General features: G+C 40.6%; 1 protein-coding gene across 1 annotated transcript in view; it reads left to right on the forward strand.

Moving 5' to 3' along the window:
• Positions 1 to 3,999: 3,999 nt before the first annotated feature.
• Positions 4,000 to 23,301, forward strand: part of FAM149A (family with sequence similarity 149 member A) — a gene marked incomplete at its 3' end in the record, with an annotated part of 38,589 nt that continues 19,287 nt past the window's right edge. Inside the window, exon 1 of the mRNA XM_084231602.1 lies at positions 4,000 to 4,775. Coding sequence (XP_084087728.1) covers positions 4,087 to 4,775 — 689 coding nt within the window. The 5' untranslated portion in view covers positions 4,000 to 4,086. The remainder of the gene's footprint in view (positions 4,776 to 23,301) is intronic.

The raw sequence follows: 23,301 nt of genomic DNA on the forward strand, positions 1-23,301 counted from the left end.
TTTCCTAGGACTGTCATAACAAAGTGACCTGAATTGGGTGGTTTAAAGTAAACAAATTTATTCTTTTGTAGTTCTAGAAGCTAAAAGTCTGCTGTGAGCAGCTGGCAGGGCTATGCTTCCTCTGAAACCTGGAGGGAGACCTCCTTGCCTCATCCCAGCTCCTGGCAGAGCCTGTTGATTCTCCACATTGCTTGACCTGCAGCTGCATCACCTCATCTCTGCGTCACCCCATCTCTGCCGCTATGATCACACGGTGGCCTCCCTGTGGGTTCTGTGCTTTAATTTCTCTCTTCTTAAGAGTATAACAGGCAGATTGGACTAGGGCACACACTCATGTCTTTATCTCCACTTAATTATATCTATAAAGATTATATTTCTAAATAAGGTCTCATCCCCATGAACTGAGGGTAAGGACTTCAACACATCTTTTGGGGGGGACACAATTCAATTTGTAACAAATAGAATACATGCAAATGTACCGTAGACACAGAATACTTTTAAGGCTGGAATCTGGAAGAGTAGGTAGGTTTTCTGTAGTCTAATTAAAAATATCCTATACTTAAAGAAAAGTGCATTCCCAGAAGGAAAGTTGCAAAAGATGCATAAAAATATCTAGAGGGTCAAAGATAGGTAGGTGAATGAGGCATTGTGTACGTGTATTCCAAGAAGGAGCAGGATGATCAGATTTTATGACTAGTACCTCCTATCTATGAACCCTATACTCCCTTACTATGAATCTATGCTCCCCTAACAATCCTTCTATTTGATTTGGTCTTAAGAGGAATTCCTTTCTTAGGGAATGAGAGGACAACTCTGCAGCTGTGTAATTATTAGTTAACACACTTAAGTTGGGGGGATTTGTACATTAGAATTTTATGAGTTAGGGTACTGGGGCTCTAACCAAAGATGTTGGTAATCTGGGATCAGATTTCTAAGCCTGAAAAATCAGAAAACCTGAGGGGCAACAGTTCTCAAGGAATTGGGTGAATTGAATCAGGTATCACTCACCAATGACCCTCCATCATTGCCTCTCCCTTCAATTTATTTTACATGTGTACAGAATCAGATGATTAGCAGCTTAAATACTGAGAGCATGTACGCTAGATATGATCTCTGCTTGTATTGAGAGTGACCTAATCTACTGAAGATTTAATTGTTCTATAACTCAGAATCAAGGTTCTTATAAAATAAACAAAAAAATCGTTAGGAAACAGCTTTGAAATCCTGAATGAGTGCTGGTATGAAAATAGCCTAATGTTGTGATGGGTTTCACATGCCTCTGAAGCTACCTACTGAACTGCTATCAAAAAGGAAAAATATGAGAAATGTCCATGGTGCAAATGCAGCCTGCTTCTGGGCTCCATGCCTGATGATGGAGTTGACCTACCTCTGTCTCTAGTTTCCACTGGGATTTTCAGAGATGTCTGTTAATCATTCCCTGTTTTTTTTTTCTTCAATTTGACTCTTCACTGTGTACTGGTATTTTGTCTTGACAATTGCATGCTCTTCCCACCCCCCAAATCCAAGTCTTTTATAATCTGTCCTTTCCCCTCCTTGTCTCTTCTCTTTAAGTATAAAAATGTTCTTTCCCTGAGCAAATGGTGACTGTGATGGTTGCCACCAGCTGTACTTGTTTTCTGTGACACTCCCCTGACTGACTCTGTGATGTGAAGCTGATTAATCCATGCTGGGGGAGAAGAGCACCTTCCTTTTTTCCATCTCAGTGTTAACACAATCACGAAGTAGTAACAACCTCAGTCCATGTTTGCTTAAGGTTGTTTTTATGCAGAAAAGGGGTAGTGGTGGTTTGTGAATATCACAAGTAGAAAATTGACAAGCTGACTACAAGAAGATGCAAAGCATGGCGTGACCATGGAAATTTGCTGTGATTCAGAATCCAGTTTGATAATTTGTAAAACACTAATTATATAATCTTAAATACCATTTAATTTATTCACTAACAGACTTATCCTCTTTTCCTGACCCAAATCAGAAAATGTATCTCTTGAGATCAAAACAGAAAACTAAGCCTCCCTAGTGGTGCAAGGGGTTAAGCACTGCACTGTGAAGCAATCCTCAGCCTCTGCAGCACAAGCTGGATCCCCAGCCAGCCAGGGAGAAACCACATGGCGCAGCAGACCTCTCCTGTCTTGCCCGCTGCTCCCCTCAGCAATGTATTTTAGTCAGTCTGCCTGTTCTGTTCCCCACTCTGTCTCTGGTGAATCCTCTCACCCTCCACATCTCTGGCCTGTACCCAGCTCTTGTATGCATACATAAATAAACCTTTAAAAGAAAAAAAACACCAAAAAACTCTCCCCTGAACATTAATACATAAACCCTGTCGACATTTTTTTTTTTAAAGATTTATTTATTGATTGATACAAGCACTGGGTACAGTCAGAAGTGTGAGAGAATTCACCAGAGCCAGAGCAGGGAGCAGAACAGGCAGAAGGACTGAAGTACACTGCTGAGGGGAGCAGCGGGCGGCAGAAGAGGTCTGCACGTCATGTGGGACCCTCGCCCGGCGGCTGGGGATCGAACCGGCGCTGCAGAGGCTGTGGGCAGCCTTGCAACCCAGCACTTAACCGCTGCGCCACCGAGGAGGCCCTGTCCACATTTTTTTTAAAAGATTTTTTTATTTATACAAGAACTGGGGTACAGGCCAGAGGCGCCGGAGGGTGAGAGAATTCACCAGAGACAGAGTGGGGAGCAGAACAGGCAGATTGTGAAATATACTGCTGAGGGGAGCAGCGGGCGAGACAGGAGAGGTCTGCTGTGCCATATGGATAGCTTCTTGGCTGAGGATCGAACTTGTGCTGCAGAGGCTGCGGACAGCTTCATAGGTTGCGTCTTAACCCCTTGTGCCACCAGGGAGGCCCCCATCTTACATTTTAATCTTGCTCCCTCACTCCTGAAGATATTCACTTCATAAATTCAATTTTTCACATATATTTCTTCATATTAATCAAAGCAGTTTAAAAAAGTGGTGTATTTCCCCCCAGGGTTAGGTTCAAATTCCACTTTAAAAAAAAAAACTTATTTTTGTAGCTCACTTTGAGTTCGTATCCAATCCATCGATTATAGTTTGACTTCTCAAACATTTTAGTTCATAGTCTCTTGGTTCAGTCCAATAGGGATTTAAACCCTTACATTGCTTGTAGATTTAACTAGTTTAGCTATTAGGGCCCAATTGTGTTTCCAAGTTCTTTGGTGAAATTACTTCACTGTTGTTCCCCTCTGTCCAATGTAGTGATACCCTTGGGCCATGGCTCTGCGGTGGGAGGAGTAGGCACCGCTGTTTCGTGTCTACTCACCTACATGCATGTTTTTATCAACCTTCCCTCTGTCATGGAACTGGCCATCACCCCCATCCTGGCACATTTGGCCTTGTAAGAGATGAATTGCAGATCTTTTGGAACCGGGGTTATTTTCCCCCAGGGTTAGGTTCAAATTCCTCGCCTTCAGTCCAGAGCTGGGCAAATCCAGTGAAGCTCTAAAGGGTGATGGAGAAATTGGAGACTGCTCCTTTAAGGCATGGCTCAAGGAGGGGAGCCAGGGTATCTATTGTGGACACAGCCCCAAGTTGCATTCTGGGGCCCAATTAGCTTTGAGCTAAGCAGGGTTTTTGTTTAGCTTAGCAACCGCCTGCGCAGCCCCGGGGGCCCATCGGGGTATCTCCAGCAGGCGGAGGCCCTGATCTCCACCCACAGCCCGCCGTGGCTCTGGCAGCTGCAGCCAAGTCGCTTTCCTGGGCTTCAGGACCCTTGGTCCTTGGGGGTCTCACACCATTAGGACAGAGAAAGAGCTGCTCTCTAGAAGGTGCCCTTCGTCCCGCGGCTGCCCAGAGTCGCCTCTGCAATCTGCAGGTGGGCCAGGGCGGCCGGGAAGGTGGGTCCGTAGTGCCAGAGGAGAGGTTCCTCCGGCTGCAGAGCGCACTCCGGGCCTCCGGGGAAGCCCAAGACCCGCGCCCCGCGGGGCCCCCTCGCCCCGACTCCCGCGGGCGGCGGTGGATGGAGCCCTGCAGCCCGGCGCCCGGGGGTCTGGAAGTCCGAGCAGCAGCGGGTACCGCGTTTCCAAAGCCGGGACATGAAGGTCGCGGTGTTGGACCTTGGGTCTCTCTTTGCCAAAATCTTCAAGACCTCGACGGCGCCCCCCGTGGTCCCCTCGCCGGTCGCCTCCTCCAGCCACTCAGGAGGAGCTGCCCCCCCAGGACCCGCGGGTTCCGGCGCCGGCCCCTCGCTCACGGCCGCCCCGACTTTGACCCTCTTTCCGGCCCTGGCATCGGACTCGCCGTCGGCCCCTCGGAGGGCGCACGCCCCGCTGCAGCCCGCGCCCGGCGCGCCCCACCCTCTGCTCACCGCCTCCTACCCCAGGGTGTCGGGCGCGAGCCGCGGGTCAGAAGCTGGAGGGACCCCTCTTTCGCTGCCTAATAGCCCGAGGTCGGCCAAATTCCAGCCCCTGCCCCTGCCCCTGCCCCCAGGCAGTGGGAGCTGCAGCGCCGCCGGCTCCCCAGCCCACCTAGCGTTGGTGGCGCGGGCGCCCCTGGGTCCCGGTGGGATCTGGGCGTCGCTGCCTTCCATCGGGGGCGCCGCAGGCTGCAGCACTTCAGCCGGGAGCCCGCGGGTTCCTCGCCAGCCTGGCCCCGGAGAGCGAGAGCCCAGCACGTGGGTGCCCCCAGGGCCCGGCCCCAAGACCCTGTTCTTCACCCTGCCGGACATCGGTGAGGAGTGGGCCTCCGACAGCGACCCGGAGAGCGACTTGCGTGGCGGAGAAGTGTGAGTAGCGGCGGGGTTCGGGCTCTGTGGGACCCCTAGCCCTCAAGCTCAAGCGCCTTGCCAGGTGCTCTTTAGAAAATTTGTAACGTGCAGCTTCCATTCACTCCCCTGGCCCCCTCCCCCTCTTTCCATAGTCATGTTCCTTGGGTTTCTGTACTTTTCACCCACATACTGTGACATGCATTTGCTCAACTTTTTTGCGGGGGGCGTGGGGGGATAATCCTTCGTTATTTACCAGAGGAGAGGGCAAGGAGGTGAAGCAGGGCTTGAAGGAAAGGTGGACAGAAATGTGTTTCTCTCCTAGCTGAGCTCAGCGCACTTAAGTCCTCTGATAATCTGGTTTTCTCAGGTCTTTGAAAGGAGGAACCTTCAAGTCCCCCTCTCTGAAGCAGATGAAGGCAAATGTGCAGGCGAGCTGGTAACTGGGAGTGTGGTTTTAAGAAACTGTGAGACACTGCACCTCCCTTCAAGGATCTGACTCAATTCTTATCCCTTGTGGGATAGATTTCCTTTGTGCAACATCTAGTGAATTTACATATGTATAGCATCATCTGACACAAAAGGAATATGTAATGCTGTGGATACGTGATTGTATACCCTGGAGCTTCTGGGTTCTTGCAATAGTCCTCAGGTACTCCAGGAACTAGACTGACTTCTCCCGAATGATTTCATCAGAAGTGCAGGACAACCCGCAGGCACCTCATCTTTTCATCACCAAGAGCAGTGATGAAAATAATCCTTTTGTAAAATGTTTATTTTAAAATTAAGGTGGATTTTTTTAAAATTCAGCCTTCTGAATACTACAAAAGAATAATGAAATAATCAAAGGCAGATCATTAGGTCTCAGTCACCAATGGAGATTTCTGCACTGAAATCTAGTGAAGGAAGAAAAAAATCAGACCTACTAGCACAAAAGTCCCCTCTTCTCCCCCCCCAAAAAAAACTTGAATTGGAAAACTTTTAGATTAAGACTAGTCTTCTAACCCAATTCACAGTTTAAATAATCACATTTTCCACAAAATTATGGCATTCATCTCAGTGCTAAAATAAACAGTAAATAATATTAAGTTGTTTCTTTTCATTTAAAACATCGTATCATGGAATATATTAACAGATTTGTTATGCAATTTTCCCCCCTGAGGAAAATCAATTGCATTTGGGTAAGTGTTGAGAATATATAGGCCTAAGGAAAAGATCTTTGTCAGTGACTACCGGTCCTAAACATTTATGCAATTAATGGTTTGTGAGCAAACAGATCTACAAGGTGACTATGAACTGCAGTTTTAGTGCTTTTTACAGTTTGACTAAAATATTCAAGTATAGCTAGTGAAAGAGCTGGGCTGAGTTTCCATTCTTGAGCATGGTGTTCCATGTTGGTTATGGCCCAAAATATTTTCTTATACTTTTTGAATAGCACTGTATTTGGCATTACTTAAAGTAGTGACTGTTCTGCACAAGTAAATATATTCATTTTACTGAAAGTGTAAATATTTAATTTTAGATAATTGCCATAGAAATAATTGGACAGATATATTCATTCAAGGACCTTTCTGATAATGTATGTCTACAAGCTCTGGGGGACATCAGACAGCTGCAAGGTGCACCATTTTTCTTTTTTATATACATAAATGCTTCTAGTCCCTTCCTGGCATACCTCATTTCTGTTTTTTTTTTTTTAAACATGAGTTTCAAATGGACAAGAGGAAAGGAAGAAAGTATTAAGGTGATTCTTCCCCTTCCATACCACAGACTTTTTCTACTTTGAACTATTTTTTTTCCTTCTGGATTTCGGGGGCTAATGATTTATAATGCTGAATAAACAAAAGTCATTAAACAAAAAATTTTAATTATACAAGTACTACCCTGCCTGTCAGTTTGCAGATAGCTGCTGCTAATTATTAATCTGCTTGATTAATATTAAAACATTTAGTTTTCTAAAGCTGAGGGACATGGGAGGAGAAGGTGGCTAAAGCAGGAGTCAGAGGAAAAAAGAGTAGGTAGAAAGGATGTGAATCCATGTAAAACAAATGTAAACAAGTCTTGAGAAACAGTAATCTAATTTTAAAACTTGCACTCAGTTACAAAAGAAAATCCTATTTCACATCTTATATATTTTTGAAGGGATTATTACATCATATCTGAGCTGGTTCTATACTTGTTCTTTGTAAACTAAGATGCCGGGGACCAGCCTCCGGCAAAACGTCTTGCCAGGGGTTCCTGAAAGGATGAGACGGCCTAGGCGAAAACGAAAGATCTGAAACTTAAGGGCTGAGGCGGAGGGAAATGAGGTAGAATGAGGAGACACTGACACTTGGTGAGGTGCTAGTATCTTCTGCTGAGAGACTCAGCAGGTCTTTTTTTATTCATTATTAGTTATAATAATAAGGAAATACATTATCATGTGTAAAGCAACAACAATTAGTATATTATGTTTCCCATAGACTACTGGCCCCTACAGATCTCAGCTAGACGGCATCTTTCAAGGTTAATAGATAATAAACCAGACCTAACATTAAAGCTACTTATTTTTTCATTTAGACAATTATTTAAAACAGTGAATAACCGCCAGTGCATCCCTATCAGCTAAAGCCTAAGCATCAAAGGACTATTCTATTCACATGACCTTCAGCCGGAGACCAGCTGCAGTTCAGCTATCAGAACTTTTTTTACCTAGAAATTCCTTAACTCAAATAGCTTCATATTAAAAACTTTCCCAAGAAACTTCAAGAGAAAACAAAATAGAAGGACCTATTATAATTATTGTATTGTAATGCTTGTCAGGCATGTTCAATAACTTGTCTCCCATTGTCAAGTGGGCCAAACTGCCCAACAACTAATTTCTAAACAAACAATTTTCCATGCTATTTACTTACAGTATGCTGATACATATAATTTATTGGCTAATATACTTTTTGATAAATTTTTCTCTCTCTATGACCAAGAACAAAAAGCAAAGGAATGCCAGATCTTCAGCCCCACGGTGTGAGGCCCTTTCTCTTTGCTGCTTGTCAGTATCCTATCTGGCTGGAGCAACAAGGCCTCTTGCAGCATCTCCCCCTTTTTTGTTTTTGACCATTATTTTTATGGCGATGAAGATCGAATATATGGATGTTGGAATGCAGTCTCAGATGAAAATTTTACCGGGTTCCAGTGTGAAAGAAAATCAGTCCCTCCAGGTATTGTCCATTGTGGAAAGCAAAAGTCCTTTATTTCTGGAAAAACAGTTCATCAGTCCAAGCAAAAAAAAAAATTCGGAGGCATTAGCCAAAACAAGACAGTAAATATGTAAAAATCTCAGAAAAAAAAAATCTTAAAATGGTTCAATTTATGTAAAACACAAATTCTCCCAACCTTGATTCCAAACTTTAACAGCCTAGCGAAAGTTTGTAAACTAAATCTACTTTTAAACCATATTACCTATTTTTGCATACAATCACAGGGCAGAATAACTAAACAGCAATTTCAGCTGGCTTTGTTGGAACACTCCATATACGATCAGAGCAAACTGTTGGCATCCGGTCCATGTAGGCTTCAGGAACAAAGTTGGTCTCATCAGACTCCACCTGGGCTTTCCTCTCCATGAGGGTACCAGGGACTTTTCGTTGGCTGGGTTGTCCAGTCCTGCCAATGGAGGCAAGCTTCCTCACCTTCTCTGGAGGTTTCTGGAACCCTACGAACAAAGCAAACAAGTTCTCCTCTTCTTGGTTCAGCTCTGTTTCAACTTTCTGGAAGAACTCCACTCAAAGCCACACAATTAAACTCATGTCCAAATTTGTTTGTTTAAACAGACAAAATCCCTATGCAAGTTATGCAAAAACAGACTCTGAGATAAGTAGTAAAAGATTACTACCACTATTTTTATGCTGTGTTGGTATCAAGGGGAGAGAAAATGTGAACACAAGTTAGTTTGCTGGAAAGAAAATTGCAACCTTGCTGCAGATCCTGGTCACCAAAACAAGAAAACTTTGTGGATTCAGAACAAAATGCAAAAAAATTACCAGTATTATGTCAAAAAAAAAACACTTAGAAAATATCAGGTATATTCAGTCCTGTGTAGGAAATTTGTACTCTCAACAGTTTCATCAATAGGAATCCATTGAGGTCTTTTTTTCCCCTATTTTTCCAGAAATAATTTCTGTAATAACAATCAGTAAACAATAAATAATCAATAATCAATAAACAATGGAAATATACAATATTACAAGGTGACAATCACCACTGACAATTTGCATACATATCAGGTACTGGAAGGTTTTATACACATTTTAGAAAACCAGTGTTAACATTTCTGTACATGCCAAAGTTTTATTATTTTTCCCAAATGACAATGCTTCCTTTCCAGTTTTACTACACTAGGTAAGCCAAATAGAACAAATTCATCTAACGCCTTTCCCAGGAGGAAAGGGAGAAACTTTGTGGAGTGTCTCAGGAGCTCTACTGAGGTTCCACAAAATTTCCTTGCATCAGCCAAATGACAGGCTGCCAGATTTGAAATTGAATTTAGATTTTTAGGAAGCTTTGCCATAAGCATCAGAAAAACAACAGAAACAACAACACAAAATTTCCATGAAGGCACCGGTTTAGTCCAGCACCACAATGTTGACAACTTCACTGAAATGGCCTGTGTTGACAACTTCACTGAAATGGCCTGTGTGGACAACTTCACTGAAACGGACTGTGTGGCCACACGAAAGCAAGATTTAGTATTAATTAGTCCTTTTTCCATCAAATGAATAAATTGATCAAATAATGTAACACAGCCAAATTTCCAACACATATCATTGTTTCTCTTCAAACCCATTATTTGCAGGTTTTATAAAGCAAGGCAAATAAAATTCACTTTCCTCAAACCTTCTACAACTTACTACATACCCTCAATTTTAGCTTTTTTCTCTATTCTTCCACATTCTGGCACAACCAGACATTTTAATTTTAAGACAAAACTACTCTCCCTTACCTTCTTTTTTTAATTAACCATCAGTCATCAATTTCCTTCCTCTTTTCTTCAGACATCACTGAAACTTTCAACAAATCATGATGGTGTTTTTCTTTTAGTAGTCCAGAACATAAGGAGGTGCTTTGTGTGTTCACCACCCCAAAAAGTTACTTTAAACATAGCAGATTACTAAAATTGACTTAAAAACAGTATAGCTTAGTTGCACTTGGTAAAGTTAATATGAAAAAAAAAATTTTACATATACATACATATATGCATATATATACGTTTTTAGTCAAGGAAAGAAAAATACTTTAAAGATACATTTACACAGAGTAGATTATTAATATTTAACATAACTTTAAGGCATATATGCTTTGAATTATATCATAAAATTTGAACTAGTTTTTGCATATTAAAAATTTTGGAAGATGATGTCAAAATTTGTTTTTATGAGAATTTATATAGGCGCCATTTATTATTAGTCCTCCAGAGGTAAAAAACAAAACAAAACAAAAACAAAAGCAGACACAAACAGACACAGAGATCTCTTGATATACATATAAATTTTTGGCCATGTGCATATATTTTATTTTATTTTATTTTTTTTATTTTTTTTTTATAAATTTTATTGTTATATTCCCCATACAATTGCAGCCCCCCCATTCTGACCCCAATCCCTCCCCTCCCACCCCCGCCCCCCTAAAAGTGTCTCTGGTTCATAGTTTTTTGTTGATTTTGATTTTCACTTTCTTATAGTTATTCATTTTCCTGGTCCCTTATTTAAGTTCTCTAGATTCCTGCTATGAGTGAGACCATCCGGTATTTTTCTTTTTCTTTCTGGCTTATTTCGCTGAGCATGATCCCTTCCAGCGCCATCCATGTTGCTGCAAATTGCATGTGTTTATCTTTTTTGAATGCTGAGTAATATTCCATGGTATATATGTACCACATCTTCTTGATCCAGTCATCTATTTTTGGGCATTTGGGTTGTTTCCAAAGCTTAGCTATTGTAAACAGTGCTGCTATAAACATAGGGGTGCAGGTGTTCTTTGGAATTGATGTTTCTGTGTCCTTTGGGTAAATACCTAGGAGTGGAATTGCTGGATCATATGGAAGCTCTATGTTTAGTAGGTCCAGAAATCTCCATACAGCTTTCCACAGTGGTTGGACCAGTTTGCACTCCCACCAACAGTGCAGAAGAGTTCCTTTTTCTCCACACCCTCGCCAACATTTGTTGTTGCTAGTTTTTTTAATATGTGCCATTCTCACTGGTGTAAGATGGTATCTCATGGTAGTTTTGATTTGCATTTCCCTGATGACAAGTGATGTTGAACATTTTTTCATATGCCTGTTGGCCATTTGCATTTCCTCTTCAGAGAAGTTTCTTTTAAGCTCTTCTGCCCATTTTTTGACTGGATTATTTTCTTTGTTGTTGTTGAGTCTCATCAGCTCTTCATGTGCATATATTTTAAAATAGAGTTATTTTACCAATATGTGTGAAGATACTGAGGTTTAGAATTTAGCTCAAAAATGTCTATATTACCACTTTATATTTTACCATATAGTTTTAACAAGAAACTTAACCTTTTACAGTTTCAATAAGTAAATTTAAAAGCTTTTATTCAACCAATAAGTATTCTGTATAGCTTGTTAACAAGTCAAAAGTAACTCAACAGTTTTTGCCTAAGACAATTTGGACTTTAAAATCAGAGAAACACAGGGAAATAGAACTATTTTTGTAGAATGAACCAAAATAATTTTTTAAGGTGGACAATAGCAAAGTTCAGTCCCCCACAGCAGGAAGGCAGTAGAGACCTGCCAGTGATCTCAACACTGGAGAAAAAGTCCAGGCAGCTGCTTGTTGAGATCAAGGGCAGCCCCCACGAGCCCACTGAAGTGGGTTTATACTATTTTAATAAAAACCTTTTAGTCATATTATAGTCATATAATCTTACATAGTCATATTTAACCATTTTCTATTACTTTACCAATTGTGAATGAACTTTGAATACTATTATTTAGAAATGCCTTATTTATTTATTTATTTATTTTAAAAGAAACAAATGGCAAAACTCCACCAGGGGGAACCTAGCCTCCTCCCCAAATAATTAACAGGAAAAGATTGGAGCATTTTTTCTTTCATTTAAGATCATGACACATTATCTCTTACTTGTTTTTGAGTTTTTATTTTTATCTCAACAATTTTAGCCATGTCAGGGCTGGAAATTTGGGCTGGATTTTGGAATAGTCTCATAATTGGGAGCCGATGCCTCTGCAAAGAGGTCAGTATTGGCTCTAGAATCAACTTTTGGCTTTTGAAAAACAATTTCACTATCCCAAGAATCCTGATCACTTTTTCTAATACTGTTTTGTTAATACGGGGCTGTCAGCTGAGTCCTCTTTGATGTCCTTTAGGCATGCAGACAGCCATAATTTTCTTCTGTCTTTTGGAAATCAAGAACAACACATCTCAACAAAATTTAGGAAACTAGCCAATTGGGCATGAGAGGTCTTAAGGCCTCTCTTAACAAGTATACTTATATCAATAAAGAGTCCTCTTTCCTTAGACTCAATATGGCCCAATGCTTCTCAACGATAAGACACTCACTCGCCTTATCACGTAATAAGACACTCACTCGCCTTATTACGGTTCTGACTTACTGCTCCCCTCAAACCTGCTTTCTCTACAGGCGGGTATGCGCCCTACCCTATGGAGCAGATCCTAGCCGTCCCCGCATGGGAAAGAAATCTTACCTTTCAAGTCCCTGTTCCGGGCGCCACTTGCCGGGGACCAGCCTCCGGCAAAACGTCGTGCCAGGGGTTCCTGAAAGGATGAGACGTCGTCGGCGAAAACGAAAGGGCTGAAACTTTAAGAGAAAACAAAATAGAAAGACCTATTATAATTATTGTATTGTAATGCTTGTCAGGCATGTTCAATAACTTGTCTCCCATTGTCAAGTGGGCCAAACTGCCCAACAACTAATTTCTAAACAATTTTCCATGCTATTTACTTACAGTATGCTGATACATATAATTTATTGGCTAATATACTTTTTGATAAATTTTTCTCTCTCTATGACCAAGAACAAACAGCAAAGGAATGCCAGATCTTCAGCCCCACGGTGTGAGGCCCTTTCTCTTTGCTGCTTGTCAGTATCCTATCTGGCTGGAGCAACAAGGCCTCCTGCAGCACTAAGAATAGTAAATTAATTTGAGTGGAAAAATATGCAAACTATCTTTTAGTTCAGAGCCTCCCCACACACACACAAAATATTGTACAGCAGAGTAAGTTTTGATCTCTGACCCACACATTAGAAAAATGCACAGCCCTTGGGAGAGGGTTTACTCTTTTCATTTCGCAAGACACTGGCTGCTGTATCTGACCCAAAGGCAGAGGGGGCTCTCTCTTCCTACCTCACTAACAAGCCCAGAGATGGGATCCAGCATTCTTCACCTTCACTCTCACTTCCCTGTGCTGCTTGTTTATACCCTGCACCTCGCCCACACTGCTTGCTTAGTCGTGACCATCCCTCTTCACCATCTGCTTCTGCACTTCTCATTTTCACCACACACTTAATCACCCTGTAAAAGATCTTCATCTCCAAGAATTTCTATCAGTAGACAGGGCAGAGAAGAAGACAGCTTGGTGTCTACAGTAAGTCCTCACACTGTCTTTGACAGGTTCTTGGCAATTAAAACTCCAAGCAAAATAACTTATAACAAACCAATTTTACCATCGGCTGATTGATAGAAACATGAGTTTTATAACTCTTGCCCATTTTGACCTTGTATTCCTGTTTTTTATATTCAGATTTTATACCATTTTTGGACTCCAAACCTTTTATCCAGTGACACTTAAGGCCAACAGAGGGCTTTTGTTATGTATCTATAAAATGAATGAGTATTTTCTTTCTTATACAAATTCACTTTCTTGGGCCCCTAATCTCATAAAACTCTAGAGGCAATTTAAATGTCCTTTTTGAAGAATCATTGTTGTCTTGGGCTTTTTGTTTTGTTGTCTTGGAGTTCTCCAAAATTAGTAATGTTTTCTGCTGGGACTTTGCATTTCCACAGGGATGAGAGGTAGCCTCCATAGATAGTTGGCATGTGACTACTACTTTCTATTACAGTCATAGGACTATTACTTTTCTTAAAAATAGTAATGAAATGGGCCTCCCCTGGTGGTGCAGGGGTTGAGCGCTGGGTTGTGAGGCTGCCCGCAGCCTCTGCTGCGCTAGTTCGATCCCGGGCCACTGGCGAGGGTCCCACAAAAAAAAAAAAAAAAAAAGTAACGAACTTAACTTCACTGCCCATGTCTAGCATTACCTTAAACTCAAAACATTTTTTCTTACTGTCATATGTAATAGATTTTTAAGCTTTTAATTATCTTCTTTCCTTTGTTGACATTTTAAACCTCAAAAATTGTATTTGAACTAATAATTATATGTTCTGTGTTTTTAAGAACAAATTTTGAAATTTTTGTAAGGTAATAATGTGTAGAACACTTGATATGTGCCAGGTACATAAAAATCTTATGATATGGGATTTGAAATCTTTATAGTTCTAAATTGCAATAGCTAATAAATTACTATAGTTTGCAGATAGGTTGAAAGTCAAATTGACTTTGAATCAAATCCCATTTTATATTTTTTCCGAGAAAACATTGAGAATAGAGTACCTATTACATATTTACCTTGAGTATCTTATTAATCTCTTTTAGCCTCACCTTCTCAATCATAAAATGAGAATTAATAAACTTATTCAAAGAGATACTGCAAGCATTTAAAAGTACATAAAACTGTCTCTGGCAGCTGGGGCATAACACTCAATAAGTAGCTATTACTATTAGTTCATAATCCTCATTACTCTAAATACATTTTTATTTATCACTCATCATCAACACCCTTTGTATAAAGTTATACAAAAAGTAAAGGTATATTGCTATGATCTACAGTAAAGATGAAACATTAGATTTCTAACATTATTTATCAACCTGTGTTATAAAATATTCATTCTATCTCAGGGCCATATGGAGTTAGACTCAGAGCAACAATTGGAAATGGATCTTGTCATCAAAAAGGCAGGAAAAACAAGAGGGGTGACTGAGGAGACATTCAGACAAATTGTTCTGCGCACATAGTCAAGAAAACACATGTCTGTAATCGATGATGAGGAGGGGATGTTGGGGTTTGAGTTCAAAAAGAATGTATAAAATTGGGACGCATCAAGACTTGGGGTTTGGGAGGACTTTCCAGGTAACTAAAACTGGGAGCAAAGCGTGGAGATACAAAGCTACGTAAGAAGCTGAATTCGTTAGGAGCATCGTGTTTGTAAAAAGGCATTAAGGAAAATCTGGGGGGAATCTTGGATACCAGCTTCTGTTTGATACACCTGGAAAAACCATTAAATGTTTTTAAGCAGAGAAGTGGCATGAACAGGGCTGAGCTTTAGAAAGATTAAACAAATGCAGAGAGAGTAAAAACTTAGTGTTGGTAAGAATTCTCTGGCAATGAACCAGAGGTATAGAGGCTTAGGAGTGAAGATGATAAAAATAAAGACATGGGATGATCTATCTCACAGGACTTAGCAATGCATGGGTGAGGCTGAAGAGGTAGACATGAAGGTCATTTTATGTGGCTGTGAGAAGAATGTCATTAATACAGTTGGGGACACAGAAGTGAGTTTGTTAGATAGAGAGAGCAATTCAGCTTGGGATAGACATTGAATTAAAGTCTTAGGAAAACATCTGAAGAAGACTGTCAGGCAGAGCGGACATTCATGAGTGGAATTTAGGAGAAGGGTAAGAACTGGAAATATCAACTTGGTAGCTTTCTACTTATGGTTGATGATAAATACAGCAATTACAAATCATGTAATATATTACATTACTTGCATTGCAAGATACACGTTATTTATTATTGTTGCTGGGTGTCTGTGAGATCTCTTAAAATTGCGTTGTCTGTCTCTGCTAGACCAGTGTATCTCAACTTAACCTTCATTAGTTACTGGGTAAAAGTTTCCAGCTAATTCCTATTACCCAAGCATCAGGAAAGAAGTACAGAAGGTGAAAATAAACATTTTGAAAACTTTATAGCAACTGACAGAGTAACTCTGACTGATAATAAAACCTAGAACCTTTGGATTTGTATTTTGTGCATCTTTTTGTCCATTTTATTTTGTAGTCAGTTAATTTTAATATATCCTAAAACATATCCACAATGAATTGGCCATTTTTTATAATGGTATCAGATACTACACAATAGTTTGAGAAGCCCTGAGGCAGACATGTATGTGTTGCTCAAATATATATTATTCTACTAAGGTTCCTGGCATTTGAAATAACTGTTGGTATATCCATGCACATCCAGTACCAAGTATTGCACACATATTTTGTGGACATTAACATGAATCCCCAACACAAACATGAGATAATAATTATAGATCCATGAAAAAATTATGTTCAGAAACATAAGAAATTATCTAATTCTATATGACTAATATTTGGAAAATGTAAAATTCATATCTAGGAAGTCAACCTACATCACCCACAGATGGGTTACCAGGTGTTTTTAATGAATTGTTCAAGATAGTAATGAACATTAAAATCCACTTCTCAAGTTATTAGTGGTATTTTTCCTGGAACAACTGACTCTAAGAAATTATACTTTTTCTGATGAAACTAAAATTGAAAAAAAAATCATGTTAGTAAGTAATCTAAAGGTATCTTCCTCAGAAAAATATCACTATTAATACTTACCAGAAGATACGTTTTAAAGTTTAGTTTTGTCCATTTTGAAGTACAGGCAACTAATGGCTTTATCATAAAGTCACAACTTTTTAAAAATAAAGCATTAGTTTTGCTAACTCTTTTCTAGTTTAGTATCTGTTATAAATAATTCTGTGTTGGTTTAGTAGCAAAGAAAATATTTTATTCATACTAGTAAGGCAGGGAATAAGCAAGCATTGTCTCACATGAAAAAAAATTGAGAAGAAGCAATTAGATATGGTGCTTTCTAGGTAAGGATATACCTGTGCATTAGCATCTTCTTAATTAGATGTTTCACTAAAGACTTTAGAAGAAGCCTTATAATTAAATATTGACAACTGTAATCCTTGCCAATCACTTATATTCATGTTTAGCTAATGAATCTATTCTTTCACATAATATTGGATCTTTCTTGTTGTTAATGTCTAACATAAATGATATAATTTTGATGATCTAAAAATCTAAGTGTCATTAAGGTGATAAATTCTAAACTAATCATTAACTTAAATTCCTTACAATGAAATTTCTTTTGACAGAGCACATCAAAATTATACTGAAAGGAATCATGTAACTCAATTTAAATATAAAAGCCACATTGATGACAAATCCTGAATTCCAGTGTAAGCCGGCATACATTGCAGCTGTCCTAACACACTGCCTCGCATATACACACCACCCAATTTGGGGTTAAAAATTAAAATGAACCTTGTCTGTCGTCCTATATCCAGCAGTTGTCTTTGTCTCCTTTACTTCTCTGACTTCACTGAAGTTCTACTTCTAACCCTTTTTTGTCTGACTGATGGTAGCATTTAACCTTGACTTGCTGCATAAATATGTCTCTTACTTTAACTCTAAAAACTCCAGACAACCTGACTTAAGCACCCTTAAAATTCTCTTCCTGGATTCTCTGCTAACTGTGCTGATCAACCTACCTTGGCCCTAACCTGACCAACACATGCCTTCTTGGCTAACACCAGGTCTATACCGGTCCTGCTGTGATTTCCAGATCCATTTATAACAATTGTCTTCTGAAAAACACTTGTTTTCTTTGCACTAAATTCTCATTCATCACTATTATGTTTTTGTATCAGGTGAGAACATTTCTGATAAAATATCTATAAACCAAAATGATGCCATAAAGTAATTTAAAAATATGATTGGTCAGGAAATAACAAGACATTCTGAACATAATCTATTCTACAAGATAACTGACCTACTCTCATTCAAATAGTCGGTTTCACTGGGACTCAGAGGAAGGGCCCAAGAACCATTTTCTTTGTAGATCAAAATAGACTGGAGAGATGTAAAGAGATTTTAAAATATGAAACCCTGATGAAAGCTAGATTAAAAATGTCATTCTAAGAGCCATTTGAGACAACTGGAGTGAATATTGGAATGAGTGCTAAATAGTTTCAGGGAATTATTACTAATTTCCTTCGACATGGTCACAGCATTAGGGGGATATAAGAGAATGTCCTTTTAGAAAACACACATTGAGGTACAGTCATTTGCCTCAACAATGGGGAAACATTCTGAGAACATCTCATGTGACATCTGACTTCACCTTATGCAGACACTATGAAGTGTTCTTACACAAATCTAGTGCACACTTCGGCTACAGATAGGATCACCTTTTGTACACAGTCATTATGAGCCCGTGGCAATATCTATGTGACGACATACAAAATAGAGATCAAACTTGAAAATTCCCAGAGCAGATAAAACTTTTTAAGCCAAGAAAGCAAGATTAAACTTTTATTTTATGAACTCAATTGAAATGTAAGTTATTGAATCACTAAAGTCATAGATGGTGGTTAGTAGGTGGTCAAGTAATTTAAATTAAAGTGTGTATATTTTTTTAGATGCTGCTATTGCACACAATGTAATACACTATAGTGTAAACATAATTACATGAACTGGGCAACAAAAAAATATTGATATGACTTGTTTTATTGCAATATTAGCTTTACTGTAGTTATCTTGAAACCAACTTGCAATATCTCTGAGATGTGTCTTAATTACTATAAAGGATATACAATTTATTACAGAGCTATAGTAAATAAGATAGTGTTACTGATACAACAATAACCAGGTCAGGGAAGCCACAAACACATCTATATGGGTATTGTTTTTGATTGTTGTAAAATTGGCATTGCAAGTATTGATGAAAAGGTGATCTCAGTAATGGTGCAGAATCAATTGTATATCCTTAAGGAAATAAAAGAAACTTGATCACCGATGTCACATTACTCACACACAAAAACAATTTCAAGTGTGTGGTAGATCTAAATATTGACATAAGGAAAAAAAGCAAAGAAGCTTCTAGAGAAACATAGGAGCCAAAGATCTCAAAAATAGGACCAAAAATGCTAGCCAGAAAGAAAAGATTGCTATGTTTATTATGCTAAAATTAAGAACTTTGGTTAATTAGAAAGTCCATTTATGGGTTTTTAATTACCCCAAGACTGCTTTGTAAAGTCAGCTAATCCTGTATTGTAATTAATTACTACATAGGAGGCCCTTTGGAATTTGCTTTTGAGCTGAATTTAGCTTTTGTTCTTGCTTTGTTAGCTCTATGAAGGTTGGAAGACAAAAACAAGTTGTTTCAGTGAAAGACGGATTATTTCCATAGCAAGGACCTAGTAATATTAACCATTTGACAAATCACTCTAGTACAATATCATTTTCCAGTTCATGCTGCTTTTTTAAATTTCCCTTCTTTAATATGTGGCAGATTTTTATAGACCTATTATCCACTAAACAATTAAGACATTAATGTTGAAGAGACTATACTTCCAATTCAGGAGTTATTAAATTTCATTGAATCTAAAATGCTATTTATTGTAAGCCATGATTATTTTACATTCCACTAAAAAAAGCTGCCAGTTAAAATATGATTTATACATACTTAAGTACTTTGTTTTGAATAATATACTAACTATAGTTTTCTATACTTTTTTGAAGACTGTTGGCCTCAAAGATTACTCAGAACTTTCTAGTTTTTTATACACTTCATATTAAAAGTCTAAGTATTTTTTTCCTCCTGCTCTCTCTTTTTAGATATAGCATTCCTCTAAATTTTAAAACTTACATTTTTTGATAAGAGTGAGCTTTAGCATTTCTATGTCACTTTTAGAGAGCTTTCCGGTGGTATATGCTGCATAGATAGATTGAATCATAGTGCTAAATGAGCTTTGTTACCAACAGCCTAAGTTAGAGTGTTGACTTGATGTGCAGTTAACTTCTTTGTGTCTCAGTTACTAATCTGAAGCATGTGTTTCCTCCTTTGAAAAACTACTGTGAGACTTAAATGCACCAACATATATCAAGTGCTTATAACAGGGACTGGGATGTTTCAAGTAGTTAAGAAATATCACTAAATATTGGTATAGAACATTTTTTAAAAAAGATTTATTTATTTAGAAGCACATTGCTGAGGGGAGCAGGGACCCTCCTCAGGTGGCCGGGGAGCAGCCTGGGATCAAACCAGCGCTGCAGAGGCTGCAGGCAGCTTCGCAACCCAGCGCTCAACTGCTGCGCCACCAGGGAGGCCCGGGATAGAACATATTTGATCTGTCTATAATAGATGTCCCTAGATCATCTTTATGAAAAAGAACTTTAACAGACATCTGCAAATTAAATCTGAGATGAATTTTAAAAGGTAAAAGATCTGGATAAACATGTTTATTCAGTAGTTTACTTAATGTTGCTGACCTTTCATTTTCCTTCTTGTTCAAAAAAAAATCTCACTTTTCAAGGTTGTTGTGAGATTTGGAAGTAAGGTATGTAAGTTCCTGATCTTATTTGCCTGCCAAAGTGAAAGCACTCCATCCATGGAAGATGTTGGTAGCTTGACATTTTCCATTGACTTTGCATACTAGATATTGTTAATGCAATAATTATTTCTCATCTAAAAGGATCCTACATCTGTACTGGAGTAAAAATTCACTAAACCCCAAACCTTGGGGGAAAATACATATATGGTATTAAAAACCTTTTAGGTATAGTTCTTAAATTAGTAAAAGACAGGAAAGATTGACATCTAGTGGCTTTCTGACAGCACTGCATGAAAATATTTCAATCCACTGCCCCTCTTGGAAATAGAGTATAAACTGTGGCTATCCTTAGTCTCTCCATTGTTCATAGGGGATGTGAGAGGCTGCTGGCTTGTGCCTTTAGTTTACAGGTATTCAGGTTCAGAAAAAATGCTGCTACTGAGGAACCTCCTCACCCTCACAGGACATGATTGATATCATGAAATTTAGGGGCCCTATTGCACAGATGGATGAGTGTAAATAACATGGGGGGGGGCGGGAATTATGGCAGAGTAAAGGTGCCTTCAAAGTCTTTGACATCATTGGGGGTATAGCTCAGGGGTAGAGCATTTGACTGCAAAGTCTTTGACATCATCCTATTGAGAGGTGGGCTCTATCTTCCAATGATTCTGTGACTGCTTTGAAAACGGAGTACAGTGGAAAGGACACTGTGTCCGTTCCAGACCAGCTTCTAATAGAGTTGACAGCTTCTGCCTCAGTTTCTTGGGACCCTAAGTTGCCACATATGAGTTCTGACTACCCTGCTGGAAAGACTGCTTGCAGAGGTCATGAGACAACTTGGGAGAGGAGCCCAGCTGCACCCAACTTTCCAATGATTACCTACCCCAAAGTGCTAGATAATGTGGTCAAGTGCTAGAGCTTTCTAGGACACTGCAGACCAGGCCTGTCACCAGCTGAATACCACTGAATAAATCCAGTCAATGTTTTCACTGGGAGCAGAAGAATCAGTCAGGTCTTGCCAGAATTCCTGAATTTGGTGGATTGAGCATAACAAAATGATTATTTTATTTCCCCAAATTTGAGGTGGTTCTTTATGTAGTAGTAAATACCTGGGAGGCACATATCATACCACTAGTTCAATGACCTTGAACATGCTACTTAAGTTCTCTGCATTCAGTGATTTCATCAGTAAAACTGGATAATAGCACATTCCTAGCATGTGTGTTAAAAAACAGAATAATGTGTGTGTAAATCAACTAGCATATGTTTGGATCAGATGTTCTTTTTACTTTCTTTTGTTTCCCTATCGTATCTATACCTCCTTTTACATATAAGTAGCACTAACAGATATGCAGATATTTTTCACATACCATGATATGGTATATTTGTAAAAGAATTTAAAATCTCATTCATTTTAGGATTTATAGTCACCACTTCAAGTGGTCAGGATTCTAGTATCCTGGGTTCAAGAAATGAGTTATTGTTTTGTTGTTCATAGCGGTGTGTTATCATCATTTTAGGGTTGTCCATGAGAAGCTGGATGCAAACCAACCAGCTGAATTTTTCACTGATAAATGGAAAGGACATGGTTTTTCTGTACAAGTGCAACATTCTGAGCAGAAGAAATGAGCCAGCCTCTTCGTTCCTGTTCAGGCTTAGATGCCTGAGATCTCAAAAGAGAATGCTCACAGCAATTTGAAAATGCATTTTACTTCAGCTAACCGCTGTTTCTTTTAGTTTATGAAACTGTGGTTGGTCATTTTGCTTCTTCACAACGGAGCGTCCCATGGCACTGGTGTTAATATAATTGTATGGCTGCAAAATTGAAACTAGCACGTATTAAGAAGTCAAAAATACAGGTATATCCTCTGGATTGTAGAAAATGTACTCGACTGAATGAAACAAAAGCATCTACTGGAAGATGGAGAGGCAGGACTGAAAGGAGCTCAATCTCTGGTGCAGAATGAGACCTGGAGTACCTGTTAATTGGACCTGCATGCTGCCTAGAGCAGGTCTGAGACTGCAATCTTTTTTTTAACTTGGCTTCTTCTACAACTGCACCCCCCTCCCCAGCCATTGCTCACCGGGAATACTCTGATGGGAGCTGAACTGTAACTCTGGGCCTTCCCCCTGTTGGTTAAAATTCTTTTAGAAGAATCGAGGGCAGCGGATCCCGCACACTGAAGCCCCCGGGGGGCGGAGAGGCGGTGCCAGCGTGGAGTGGCCGGCAGCAAAGCTCAGGTCACTGGGTTAGGGACCCCGGCCTCCGCCAGCGGGGAGGGGAGCCACGTGCTTTTCCGTGGCTCTGGGCCCGCGCGTCAGCGGGCGGGAGTGGGGAGCGCACCCGGCCTTGGAGGCGGGGAGCCCGGGGGCCCGCCGTCTGGCGCCGCCCGACGTGGCGAGGGGTGCGGCGGCCGGGGGAAGCAGAGGGATGGGCGTGAGCTGGGACGGGAGGCGTCGCCCCGCCGCGCCGGAATCTGGCCCTGGCGGGGCCCCAGGAGCCGAGGGGGGAAGCGGAGCCGGACGCCGGGTGGCGAGCAGCCGCGCCCCTGGGCCGTGCAGACCCGGCCCGGAGCGCCCCTGGACGCGCCGCTCGGGGCTCGCGCTTCCCGGGCGCGCCTGGGCTGCGGGGCAGGGCTAGCGGGGCGGGGGGCGCAGGGCTGGGCGGGCGGGGAGCCCCGGCGCGGGGGCGCGCGGCCACCCGCCGCCCGCGGTGGACCAGCTCCGGATGCCAGCGCCCGGCGGCGCCCAGGCCCCGGGGCTCGGGGCCGGGCCTTGAGGAGGAGAGCCCAGGCCTGGGGCTGATTGTGATTGGGTGAGTCTTGTCCGGGAAGGGGCGGGGAGGGGGGTTTTGGGGGGTGAACCTTCTATTCTGTAATATTTTTGTGCCAAGGGCGTGATCTTGCCCTGCCTGCAGAGCCAAATGCGCCTGGTCGGCTTCCCTCCTGCATTCATGAATCTCACGTGCTGACATCATCAGGCTTTCCCAGGAGAAGTAAAGCTATTGCTAGAGATGAATGGCTTTGAGATGAATCCATCAGTCCC

This window comes from Talpa europaea (genome assembly GCF_964194135.1).
Source record: "Talpa europaea genome assembly, chromosome: 4".
Lineage (NCBI taxonomy): Eukaryota > Metazoa > Chordata > Mammalia > Eulipotyphla > Talpidae > Talpa > Talpa europaea.